Below are 12,377 nucleotides of genomic sequence, written 5' to 3'. Positions count from 1 at the left end.
AGAAGAGAGGGGGAGGGGGAGGAAGAAAAGGGGGGGGGGGCAGAGAAGGAGGAGGTCGAAAAAGAGGAGGGGGGAGGAAGGAGGAGAGGAGGAGATGGAGGGGGGGGAGGAAGAAGAAGGGGAGGAGGAGGAGGATCTGGGTCTGTCCACGGCAGACCAGGTCTCTGCTGGAGTCTGAGCTGAAGGAGTTTCTGGTGAACCTGCATGATGTCATCTGGTTTCACCAGAATCCGACCCGGTGCCTCCGATGACGAGCATCAAGAACAACTGTATAGAAACAGACCATCTTCTCTCTGATGGTCTCTTTACTGATGGAGGTCTGATAGAGGATCAGGACTACACTGAGACTGGTTCATATAGAGGATCAGGACTACACTGGGACTGGTTCAGGACCAGGTAAAGGTTCCTCACCGTCACTTTCAATGAGCTCTTTCTTCTTTGTGGGTCCAGGTGCCGTCGGTCTGGTGTGGTTCGTCTTGTGGTCTTTCCTCGTCTTTGACAGTCCGAACACTCACCCACGGATTTCAGAGCAGGAGCGACTCTACATCACCAACTCACTGAAGAACGAGGTAACCACGCCAACCAGACCACGAGTCCTGAGCTAGGTTTCATAGCTTCATAGAAAACAGTTTATTTCACCTCGTATCACCGGTCTGCTGTCTTAAACTTTACCATAAAGAAAGTCTTTATCATAAGCAGACATGGATATAACATTATATAACATAGATTTGATCAACAAATATTTTGTTGTTTTTTTCCCCCACATTTTGTGAAAGTGTGAAACAAATAATCTCCTCTCCAAGAAAGTAGAATGTCCTCGATTTGATTCTTTCCTGGGAACTGAAGCTGTTATCAATGATCTCTACGAAGACACCAGACTCCATTGATAAACGCAGTAGTTTAACCTCACGGGACACGCCGGTCGCTGGTTTACCGCCGCCTCCTTTGGTTGTTTGTGTGAGGTGTTAGTTTGGCTTCACCAAAGTCACAAACTAACTCTCTGTTTCTCCAAACGCCCTCTACTTTAGGTAATACACTGACTATTGAGAAGTAGTTCTTACAACCAACACTTTTAAGTAGGGTTAGGCATCAACCTGTCAATCACAGTAAGCCCCGCCCTAAAGCATCCCCTGCTAAATGAACATCATGCTGTATTGAAGAAGACTTGAAACTAGAGATTGAGACCATAAACTCATGTTTACAATGTTTACTGAGGGAATAAATCAAGAGAGAAGTAGAGTCATTTTAGACTAGACTTCTATACAACCAGAGGAGTCTTAACCCTAATCAGTCGATTCTGTTTCTTTTCTACTTCCTGTGTGTCCAGCTCTCCACCTCAGCGAGTCACATCCCCTGGAGAGCCATCGTGTCCTCCAGAGCGCTGTGGGCCATCGTCGTGGCTCACTTCTCCTACAACTGGACCTTCTACACCCTCCTCACCCTGCTGCCCACCTACATGAACGACGTTCTGGGGTTCAGCATCCAGCAGGTGAGCTCAACATCTCGTCCAGCCAATCATTATCGGAGGAGCCGAGGAGCACTAATGGGAGGAGTCAAAGAAAAAAAGCATTAGAGTAAAAATATAAACAAGTATGTACAGCAGAGTAAAATATGTTTACGTTATGTATTCTTTCAATTATTCCACCACAGAATGGTTTGCTCTCCGCTCTTCCTTACGTTGGCTGCGCGGTGTTTGCTGTTCTGAGCGGTCAGCTCGCCGATTACCTGAGGGAAACCTGCCTCTACCGCACCGCCACCGTCAGGAAGTCCTTCTCCGTCGTCGGTACGGGTTCATCTGCCGTCTTAAAACCCTTTTTTACAGACTGGCCTTTTTGTGATGTTATCTTTTTACTGCTTTAGTTTAGTTTAGTTTAGTTTCTTTTGTTTTGTTTTATATTAATTAATTTATTATTTACTGTATTTTATTATTTTTATTGATTTTTTTATTATTTTAATTATTATTATTTTTTTAATTATTTTAATTATTATTTTTTGGTATTTATTTATCTAATTATTTATTTAGTTATTTATTTTAATTTTATTGTTTAATTAATTTTTAATAAATATGGTATCGATTGGTTTTATTGTCTCATCTATTCTACTGTTTTAACAGAATTTAAATGTTAGTTTGCTTTGTAAGCTCTGTTATTAAAGATGCTATATAAATAAAATTATTGTTATTATTATTGTGGTGTGTATGAAACTGACTCCAGACACACCGTGTCGACTACTCCCTGTGCGTTGTCTGCAGGTATGATCGGCCCGGCAGTGTTCCTGGTGGCGGTCGGTTATACCGGCTGTAACTACACGCTGGCTGTGACCTTCCTCACCATCTCCTCGGCTCTGGGCGGAATCTCTGCCTCTGGCTTCAACATCAACCACCTGGACATCGCTCCTTCGTGAGTTCATCACCAAAATAACCTCCGACTGGAAATATAGGAGCGATGTGGAGACCTGTCAATCACCGTGTCGTCATCAGAACGCTGTGACACTCAGTGATGATACAGATGTTTAGATTCTCCTCCAGGTGTCAGCAGGTGAGTCATTACTCCGTACATGTAGCATTAAATGTACTTTAATGTGTTTGCAGGTATGCTGGTATCCTGCTGGGAATCACCAACACCTTTGGCACCATTCCCGGCATGGTGGGACCGGTCATAGCCAGAGCGCTCACCAAACAAGTAAGACACTAACGTACAGTCACACTCTGTAAGGAATGTCCCCATTGAAACCCATTAAAACCACAATGTTTGATCCCATTATAATATCTGATAAACAATATATCTGGCTTTCAATCTAGAGCCTGCTTTTTACTATTTCCCCTATAATATTTTATTTAAATATATTTAAATAATATTTATATGTAGTGTTTAAATGATATTTATATGTAGTGTTTAAATTATATTTATATGTAGTATTTAAATATGTATATGTAGTGTTTAAATTATATTTATATGTAGTGTTTAAATGCTATGTATATATAGTATTTAAATAATATGTAGTATTTTAAATAGTATTTATATGTAAAAAATAAATATACATAAAAATCAATGTTGCTGTTAATCGTTGGCATATTCCGGACTGAAAAATAAATGTATTATTATTATTTATTATGTAATACACAGAAAATACTAATAATTTCTTCTTCATAATAGCGGCGGCATTATGTAAACAAACTGCCATTTGAAGGGTTTAAAATTCTAAAAATGGATGAATATTTGGCAGTTATAATCATGAAAAGATAAAACTCAGTGAAAGTGTAAAATAATATGAATAGACGTATTAACAGCACACTGTTCACACTGTGATCATGTTTCTAGAATCTTTATACCTTTTATAGTAACAGAGCTGTCTGCAGGTGATCTGACCTCCAGTGATCCTCATTCAACAGTTAATCTCTTACTTTGAAGATCTGTTTCCTGTTTATCAGAACAGGATTAGTGTTGTTAACGTTTGGCCACCAGGGGGCGTCTGTGCTCCTTTATGAACAGTTTGGTGGAAGCCAATAAACTGACCTCTCTGTGTACATTTCATCAACAATGGCAACAAAGTTAAGATTTACATTTGCTGATGTCTGGCATGTCATGTGATTCGTGATAACTGACAAATTATTTCCTCTTTTAAAAATCATTTCACTGGTAGAAAAGACGTTTAGAGGAACACATTTTAGCAACAAATTGTTAAATGTTGACTGTACAGATGTGTTACTACCTTTATCCTATCCAGATGTTTCCCAGAATGCACTGGATAATGATTTAAACCACTAAAGACACAGTCAGTCCAACAAACGAGCACTAAAAACACTCGTATTCTTCTTCACTCGCTCCTCCTAAACTGATCCGATTGTTCCTCAGAACACCATAGACGAGTGGCAGACCGTGTTCTACATCGCCGCCGCCATCAACCTGTTCGGAGCGGCGTTCTACACTCTGTTCGGACGAGGAACCGTGCAGCCGTGGGCCGTCCACGCCTCCTACTCCCACGGAGACTGAGGACGAGGACGGGCCGAGGTCTCACTCCTATTATTATTATTATTATTATTATTATTGAACGGGTAATCAGTGATGCTGACGGGGAGTAAAACGGTCATTAAAACCCTCGAGGGAGCTCCTTTTACTGCGACTGTTGAACCTGCAGCCGCAGGAAAAGACAAAGCTTTTATTTCATTTTTGAAGCAATATTTCTAAGAGGCAAAAATAATAATTGAACAGAGCAAACAATCGCAGAAGAAGAGTGAGAGGAAGTTTATTACTCTGCTGGATAAAAAGGGAATATCAGCTGCAGGTTATTTAAACCTTATTGATTTAACGACACGTTAAATAAGTTCTTTTGTGGGGCTCAGGTTTGACCGTTCACGATCTTCAGAAAGGTCTTCATTCAGTTTGATTGAACTAAAGTGAACTTAACTGAGAAACATGGCCGACTGCAGATAAACGAGAGGTTTTCAAAAGGGAAAATCAAAGTTCTTTGTCGTAACTTTAATGAAAATCACCCTCGAATGAAATGTGACATAAATATTAATCATGAGGTGAAAACGTTAAGCCCTCAGTGACTTAAGCTACACCAATCAGCTTCATTAATCTCTGGTAATATTTTATACCAACGCTCTAATTCATTATTTTACTGTGACATATTCCACAATACATCTACATTTAATACAACACTTTCAAAAGTACTATAGACGCTCATCGACAGGTTCACTGCAGCTGTATGAGCCCGAAATAAACCGATGTTATTGTGATTTAACCGCAGTAAACGGACAAAGAGGATGACAACGTGACGACTCAATGATGCAGAATTGTGAAAAGTCTGAATTCATGTTTAGTTAGTTAAACAGCTTGTTTTCTGAGTGGAGTCTGGATCGATCGGTGCCAGGCTACGCTAACAATGTAGCTGCTGCATCGACCCTCAAAATAACGTCATGTCAGCGTAAATACAACAACAAAGTTATTGTTTATACCGTAGACTGACATATGTACTCACTGGGTTTAATGGTTATTTCTGCTGCTAATCGTCCGCTTTCGGCTCAGAGCTCCTCAGTGAACCCTCTTTGAGTTATCGCCAAAGTAAAAGTCTGAACTCTGAAGAACGACGTTCTTCTTTCACCGTGTGTGAACTTTGGGATGCGTTTTGTTTTTCGAGATGATGTAACGAGGGGAAGTCCTCCCAAACTCCAGGCTCACATGTGATGACGTCGTTCTTTAAGAGGACAGAACGCACAAACACTCGTTTTGGGGGGAAAATGCCTTAAAGCGAAGCCTCTTTAAAATCATTTTTAAGCTCTTTATCATTCCTGTTGATTGCCAAAAGGACCATTTGTTTGTGTCGTATTTTCTTCTCATGTGGTGCCGTATTGGTGGGATTTTATGTGCACGACGATATGTATTGTGTCTGTTATTTACGCTTCTCTTTCAGTTTAACGTTAAAACATTTGATTGTCACTGTGCAACACTAAGAAGAAGTGACGCTGTTGTGGTTCTGATGAAGGGAAAGAAAACGGTTCTCAGGTATCTGCTGTCTTTGTTTACCTTTTTTTTAATTTGAAGATGATTTCAAATGGCACAATTCTCCAAAAACTCAAAATAAGTCACTCTGTTTTTATTAATGTTAGTCTTTTTTTCCTTTAAAGTTTGCACACATGTATATAATACTGTATGTATCTTTATACTTCATGACTACAGAAGGGAAACATTTAGTCTGGCTTTGTGTCAACAAGTATCATCATCTGGATTTAAGAAGCTCCGCCTTATTATTATCATTATTATTAATACTTCTTATGAGCTCAATCAGGGTCAGTTCATCGAGTTACTGCTTTTTATTTCATTTGAACATTATATACAGAAACAAAAGGGACTTTTTATGATGAGAGGTGATTCTCTGGAAACACTTCAGAAATATGTCTTAAATCATTTACTGTAAATACTTCATCATATACAGCGATGCTCAAATCTGATCACGTGTCGTGTTATTATTTCATTCTACGTCTCAACTAACTAAAGGGACATGGTGCTTTTTATTAATGCAGTTCTGAGATCTTAAACTCTTTAATCCACCTGAAATATGAATTACCTCAAATATACAAAACCACACACACCACTAACAGCTCCTCATTTATGAAGTAATAATGAGAAATAATGTGTTAGCTAGCAGTGACTTCCTGTTGTGTTTTAAATAATCTGATAAAAGTAAAATATTTGTATGGCACACACACACACGCACACACACACACACAAACACACACACACACACACACACACACACACACACACACACACACAGAAAGAGTACCAGGATGTTAAACAAAGTTGAATTAGTGGCCAAACGGTTGAATTACAATTTCCAGGTCCATCATGTGATGCCATGCCCCCCCCCCCCCCCCCCCCTTTCTTTAGTAAATCGACTTCCCAAAATGCAGCATATAGCTTCTAAAATATGTTAAAAAATAATAATAAAACAACACACTAGTAACATGTCTCTTCTTACACGATGACATCCTTTACTTATGTTTACCTGCAGAATGCTCTCTGTCTCTCTCTCTCGCTCTCTCTGTGTCTCTCTGTCTGTCTCTCTCTCTGTGTGTCTTTCTGTGTCTCTCTGTCTCCCTCCCTCGTGTCCTCCTCCCTGCGTCTCGTGATAATTGGGCTGACAGACCCGCGGACAGACGGTTCATTTTAATCCGATCAGGGAGCGTCTGGTGAAGGTGAGCGCTGCACCTGCTGCGCGTGACGGTCGCTGCTCGCTCCATGTGTCCACCAGCTGGTCTCTGGAAACACAACCGGAACCGAAACTTACAATACAAACACTAGAGCGTTGTGTTATATAAAAGTATCCGAGAGGATTGAAATATATATTTATTGATATATAATATATTTACATCTATTAGTCCTCGGATACTTTTCTACAGCGACAACTAATGTCAATAGAACAACAACAACAAAGCACTGATCTTAAGTTATGTATCGACTCTTTGTTTACAGCCTTTAGTCCAAAAGTGTCTGAAATGAACTAAAGATGAATACATGTTGAATGAGTCACGTCTGATCTGTCATGCTGGTTTTCAGAGAGTCGGTTCTCTTTAGTTCATCCTCGTGTCCCGTGATAAACCCGTTTCCCGGTAACTTCTCCCGGTCCCTCGTTGGGATGCTGTGAGCTACATCGGCGCGGGTGCGCGCAATTACGCAATACCCCCCCCCCCCCCCCCCCCCCCCCCCGCGTCCTGTGCGCTATAACGGGATCAGCGTCTCTCCTCAGCGGCTCGGTCCTGCACCCGAACTGACACCGGCCAGCTCCTCAGGTACGACACGTTATGCATTGAGGAGAGGGAGGGAGGGAGGGGGGGGGAGTGATGATGATGATGATGATGATGATGCTATCAGGAAAACAAAATGCGTGTTTTGTGCAGCAGCTGTCTTTTTGGGGATTGTTGTTGTGATGCACGCGGCTGGCACTTAATACGCACCCAGACTGATGAGAGAACATGGCGGAGGAGCGCTGACGTGTTCTGCTGAATCCTAAAACACGTTTCATTCATCGCACTACCTGAGCCGCTGCTGCTGCTGATGATTTTAGTTTGTTTTGAACCTGTTGTCTCATTGTATTTGCACATTAGAAAGCGCACTGCGGCAGCAGTCCGGTGACGTTATACGCGAAGTAAGAGTTAAAATGCGCGCGTGCAAATGTTATCCGAGTTCACCTGGACAGGTCTGAGATCATGTTACAGCGAGATTAAAGTCTACCTGGTGCAGCTCGCATCACATGAATCCGATTATTTAGAAGAACACTTTGATGTGCACGTGTGTGTGTGTTGCAGTCAAATATGTCACTCCTGCGGAGTTAACCACAGTGTGTTTACTTTCCTCTGCGCGCGTGCGTGCATGTGTGTGCAGTGTCTGAGAGAAATGGCTGCTGCACCGTCGGTGGATGGGGACCTGACAAAATGGTGGATTGTGGAGAGAAGAAGTGAGGCTGTAGTAAAGTCCTGAAAAAAGGAGGTGCTGCGAAACATTAGAGGCTTGTTGTTGTTGTTGTTGTGAGGAGGAGGAGGAGGAGGAGGAGGCTGGATGTGAAAGAGGAGAGCAGGGGTGTGGATGGATGGATGGATGGATGGATGATGGATGTGGAGAAGGGGGGGGCGGGCGGAGGGTTTTGGTGACTTGGCTCACTTCAGCGCCATTGATACTTTAATCTTGTGACACACTGTTGAAGTGAACAGACCTCACATTCAGCTCCTTAAAGCTCCGATGAACTCCTCTCTTCTGCTGCAGTTCACATTCTCCCTCCGACACTCTTTAACTCTCCTCGTGTATTCCGGTGCTCCTACGATAACTCGTGCGTTAAAGGTTTTCCACCTGTGTGTGTGTGTGTGTGTGTGTGTGTGTGTGTGTGTGTGTGTGTGTGTGCGTGTGTGTGTGTGCTGCACTAACTTTGTAACTTAACACCGGTTGAAGCTTGACAGAACCCCCCTCCATCCTGCCGGCTCCGGTTCACCATGGGGAAGGAGAAACTCCACATCAACATCGTGGTGATCGGCCACGTCGACTCCGGCAAGTCCACCACCACGGGACACCTCATCTACAAGTGTGGAGGCATCGACAAGAGGACCATCGAGAAGTTTGAGAAAGAAGCTGCCGAGGTGAGCGAGTGAGAAGACAGACACAGACAGACAGGTAGAGAGAGACAGGCAGGCAGACAGACAGATCGGGACGTCCCGCAAACAATAACACATGTAGAACTTCTTCTTCTTCTCGCCCTCAGATGGGTAAGGGCTCCTTTAAGTACGCCTGGGTTCTGGACAAGCTGAAGGCGGAGCGGGAGCGCGGCATCACCATCGACATCTCTCTGTGGAAGTTTGAGACCAGCAGGTACTACGTGACCATCATCGACGCCCCGGGTCACCGGGACTTCATCAAGAACATGATCACCGGGACCTCCCAGGTCTGTCACGAGATCATTGAAACGTTTTCTGTGCGTTTAAATTTGGGAGCAATTAGTTTGTGTATCTCAAACCAATCGGTAGCTGTTTATATCAGAATCAGCTTTCTCTTTGAACTCAAAGTTCAAGCAAACTACTGATTGCGAGAGTCAAAACCCACTTGTGTTTGTTTTTTTTATTCGTCTTCAGGCAGACTGCGCCGTGCTGATCGTGGCGGCCGGCGTCGGAGAGTTCGAGGCCGGCATCTCCAAGAACGGGCAGACCCGCGAGCACGCCCTGCTGGCCTACACCCTCGGGGTGAAGCAGCTCATCGTGGGCGTCAACAAGATGGACTCCACGGAGCCCAACTACAGCCACAAGCGCTACGAGGAGATCGTGAAGGAAGTGAGCACCTACATCAAGAAGATCGGATACAACCCCGACACCGTCGCCTTCGTGCCCATCTCGGGCTGGAACGGAGACAACATGCTGGAGCCCAGCCCCAATGTGAGTACAGCTCGTCTAGAACGTCAATGCAAAATGGTGTAAAGAGTGAGTTACAATTAAACATTTGAATAGTCATTTGCGTATGGCCAGGAGGGATGAGAGGCTGCAGCTCAGAGCTCATGTTGAGCCCTTCATGAACCCTTTTTACGTGAGTCAACCCCAAGGGAATTACCCACAATTCAGAGCAATGTGACGCTAAACACGGGGTTACTAGTGGAAGTCAGAGACGTAAGAAAAAGGTAAACAAAGAGGACGGCACACGTGTCGTATTGGAATTACTCAGAGCCATAGAGGATTAAAGATGGAACACAAACACACTTCATTTTGTTATTGAAGCTGTTTGAAGTCAGATAAATCCCTGATGGTTCAGGGTTTGAGATCTTGGTGTTGGGTCTTGGTGTCTGGCAGTATTTTGGGAAGGTAGCAAACTTTCAGAGTTTACGTTTAGTAAATCTCAAATCACCTCCCTGTTCTATGTTCATTCTACGTCGATCTTCCTTTATTGTGAAGCACTTTGTGCTGCTGTTGTTGTGTTAAAGGCGCTGTACAAATAAAGTTTATTATAGTATCATAAAACTGACTTTGTACGTCAGTTACACAGAAATACCTAGCTAACATTAGCCAACCATAAGCTACTGGTGACAACAGACGGCTGTAGCAGCAAAAATCCTGAGATTTGTTTTTCTGACAAATTTTGAGCCAATGGAGATTTTTTTCAGTTACCTCAATAATCTAATGTCTCTCTTCTACTGAGGCCATAAGCTTCAAAACCTCTTAAGTGAACGATAACTGTGTGAAATGTATAATACAGTCCGTTATGTTCTTGTCTCTAGATGACGTGGTTTAAAGGGTGGAAGATCAATAGGAAAGAAGGCAACGCCTCAGGGACCACCCTGCTGGAGGCTCTGGACGCCATCCAGCCGCCCACCCGCCCAACCGACAAACCTCTACGTCTGCCTCTGCAGGACGTCTACAAGATAGGAGGCATGAACCGTAACAGGAGGGAAGGGGTTGGGGGGGTGTTTGTTTGTTAAAGCTTCCCTTTAACGTCTGAATCCTCTCCGGGCTCTTCAGGTATCGGCACGGTGCCGGTGGGCCGCGTGGAGACGGGCGTGCTGAAGCCCGGCATGGTGGTGACGTTCGCGCCCGTCAACGTGACCACGGAGGTGAAGTCGGTGGAGATGCACCACGAGGCGCTGACGGAGGCGCTGCCCGGCGACAACGTGGGCTTCAACGTCAAGAACGTGTCGGTCAAGGACATCCGCCGCGGCAACGTGGCCGGAGACAGCAAGAACGACCCGCCGCAGGAAGCCGCCAACTTCACTGCTCAGGTAGCAAAAAAGATCTTTTTATAGACATGAGTCAAGTCAGAACTATTTATAGTCTTGAGGAACATTTGTTGTAAAAATCTATTTTGAGTCGAATCACCCGATTACAAAAGCAATCAATGAAACATAATCACTGAGATCATCGTTTAGCTGAGAATGTATTCTAGAGATTTAGGAACTTCTTGTGTTTGCTGCTCAAGAAACATTTGTTTACATACAATAATAATAAAGAAATGTTGATTCTTTTCTTCTCACAAATAGAACTAATAAAAGCACCAGTATGGATAAAATCCTACCGATACCCGTCCTAGCCTCTATCAGGCCGCTCACGTTGTCTCTTTGTCTCTTTGCCTCTTCGTAGGTGATCATCCTCAACCACCCGGGTCAGATCAGTGCCGGCTACGCTCCCGTGCTCGACTGTCACACCGCTCACATCGCCTGCAAGTTCGCGGAGCTCAAGGAGAAGATCGACCGGCGCTCTGGCAAGAAGCTGGAGGACAACCCCAAATCCCTCAAGTCCGGAGACGCCGCCATCGTGGACATGGTTCCCGGCAAGCCGATGTGCGTTGAGAGCTTCTCCGAGTACCCTCCACTTGGTGAGTTCCAGTGCAGAGCACACCTTCTCCCATCAAAGGTGTTGTGTCTCCAGATGAAACTTCTTTACTCCACCTTGCAGGTCGCTTCGCGGTGCGCGACATGCGTCAGACGGTGGCCGTCGGCGTGATCAAAGGCGTGGAGAAGAAGGTCTCCACCACCGGTAAAGTCACCAAGTCCGCCCAGAAGGCCCAGAGGACCAAATGAATGTTGTGCTCCTCTGCCGACCCAAAGGTCTCCCAGGGCAGGACATCGGCCGTCCGACTCCATCCAACGATCGGCTGCTTCACCTCGATAATCAAAGACTGGTTAATCATCACAATGCACCGCAAAAGCATTCGAAGGAAAGAACGACATTTAGATCTCAAAGCCCTTTGAGGCGGCACTCCCGACTCCCATTTCTCAGTGGTTAGATTACCATTAACGTCATGATGTAATATCAAACTGATAGTTTTAAATGTGCACTGTTGATTTAGTTTGTGTGGATCCTTTTCAGTGATTATGGATATTGAGACGTTGAACATTTAGAGGTACTGAGACGTATCGCCGCTCTAGCTCCTCTGGAGTCACTGGTGTCTTTTTACGTGGTTTGTGTTGTCCTGCTTTTAGTGTTTGTTTGCAACTCTACGGTGCTCTGTAGGAGCAAGATGTTAAAAACGATGTTCTTCCAAGTAGTAGATCAGTAGTGATTCGTTGTGTCTAAGCTAGAAAAAGCACTTAAAACAGACGGTCCACATCTGTCCGCCCCCCCCCCCCCCCCCCCCTTCCTGAGGGACTCTGAGTAGACCACCTGTTGATCCTTAAAGCACTTTGATTGGCGTTTTGCTGACTTTGCACTTGCACTGGAGAAGCTTAAATTGGCATAAGCTGCTGCACCTTACTGTAAGATGGCATGAGCCTCTTTGCAACATTAAACATGTTTCAACCAAAATGGTCTTTAGTCTTTTTCTTTTTCTAAGTGTGAGGCAGAGCAAGAGTCGGACCAAATACACACTCGTGTCCACAAGATGGAGCCATTGGCACAGGAGTTGGATCTT

General features: G+C 44.1%; 2 protein-coding genes across 5 annotated transcripts in view; both read left to right on the top strand.

Moving 5' to 3' along the window:
• The window catches only part of slc17a5 (solute carrier family 17 member 5), an 11,162-nt gene extending 5,209 nt beyond the window's left edge, over positions 1 to 5,953 (top strand). For all 3 annotated transcript variants that reach the window (XM_068731855.1, XM_068731854.1, XM_068731856.1), the window contains 6 exons: positions 451 to 569; positions 1,328 to 1,489; positions 1,651 to 1,783; positions 2,252 to 2,399; positions 2,591 to 2,681; positions 3,855 to 5,953. In XM_068731855.1, coding sequence (XP_068587956.1) covers positions 451 to 569; positions 1,328 to 1,489; positions 1,651 to 1,783; positions 2,252 to 2,399; positions 2,591 to 2,681; positions 3,855 to 3,992 — 791 coding nt within the window. In that variant the 3' untranslated portion in view covers positions 3,993 to 5,953. The remainder of the gene's footprint in view (positions 1 to 450; positions 570 to 1,327; positions 1,490 to 1,650; positions 1,784 to 2,251; positions 2,400 to 2,590; positions 2,682 to 3,854) is intronic.
• A 1,256-nt stretch (positions 5,954 to 7,209) lies between these two features.
• On the top strand, positions 7,210 to 12,271 carry LOC137888434 (elongation factor 1-alpha 1). Of its 2 annotated transcripts, XM_068731834.1 has the most exons (8): positions 7,210 to 7,294; positions 8,448 to 8,632; positions 8,755 to 8,934; positions 9,122 to 9,418; positions 10,252 to 10,402; positions 10,493 to 10,749; positions 11,108 to 11,342; positions 11,423 to 12,271. In XM_068731834.1, exons 2-8 carry the CDS (start codon positions 8,489 to 8,491, stop codon positions 11,545 to 11,547), a joined length of 1,389 nt encoding a protein of 462 aa, XP_068587935.1. In that variant the 5' UTR covers positions 7,210 to 7,294; positions 8,448 to 8,488; the 3' UTR covers positions 11,548 to 12,271. The 2 variants fall into 2 exon arrangements, with proteins under 2 accessions (XP_068587935.1, XP_068587936.1); XM_068731835.1 differs by lacking the exon at positions 7,210 to 7,294 and having other exon boundaries at positions 8,144 to 8,632.
• Positions 12,272 to 12,377: the final 106 nt, after the last annotated feature.

The sequence above is a fragment of the Cebidichthys violaceus genome, unplaced genomic scaffold (genome assembly GCF_023349555.1).
Source record: "Cebidichthys violaceus isolate CVI_PGR_0920_01 unplaced genomic scaffold, fCebVio1.0.p SCAF_54, whole genome shotgun sequence".
NCBI classification, from domain to species: Eukaryota; Metazoa; Chordata; class Actinopteri; order Perciformes; family Stichaeidae; genus Cebidichthys; species Cebidichthys violaceus.
Note: the sequence above shows the minus strand (reverse complement) of the source record. Positions and strands in the feature narration are given on the sequence as shown.

Bases quoted from the DNA above. Each gene is read 5' to 3' on its own strand.
- LOC137888434 (XM_068731834.1), top strand. From the start codon at position 8,489: ATGGGGAAGGAGAAACTCCACATCAACATCGTGGTGATCGGCCACGTC. The intron at 8,633-8,754 runs GTGAGCGAGTGA...TCTCGCCCTCAG, and splicing joins TTGAGAAAGAAGCTGCCGAG to ATGGGTAAGGGCTCCTTTAA. The intron at 11,343-11,422 runs GTGAGTTCCAGT...TCCACCTTGCAG, and splicing joins CTCCGAGTACCCTCCACTTG to GTCGCTTCGCGGTGCGCGAC.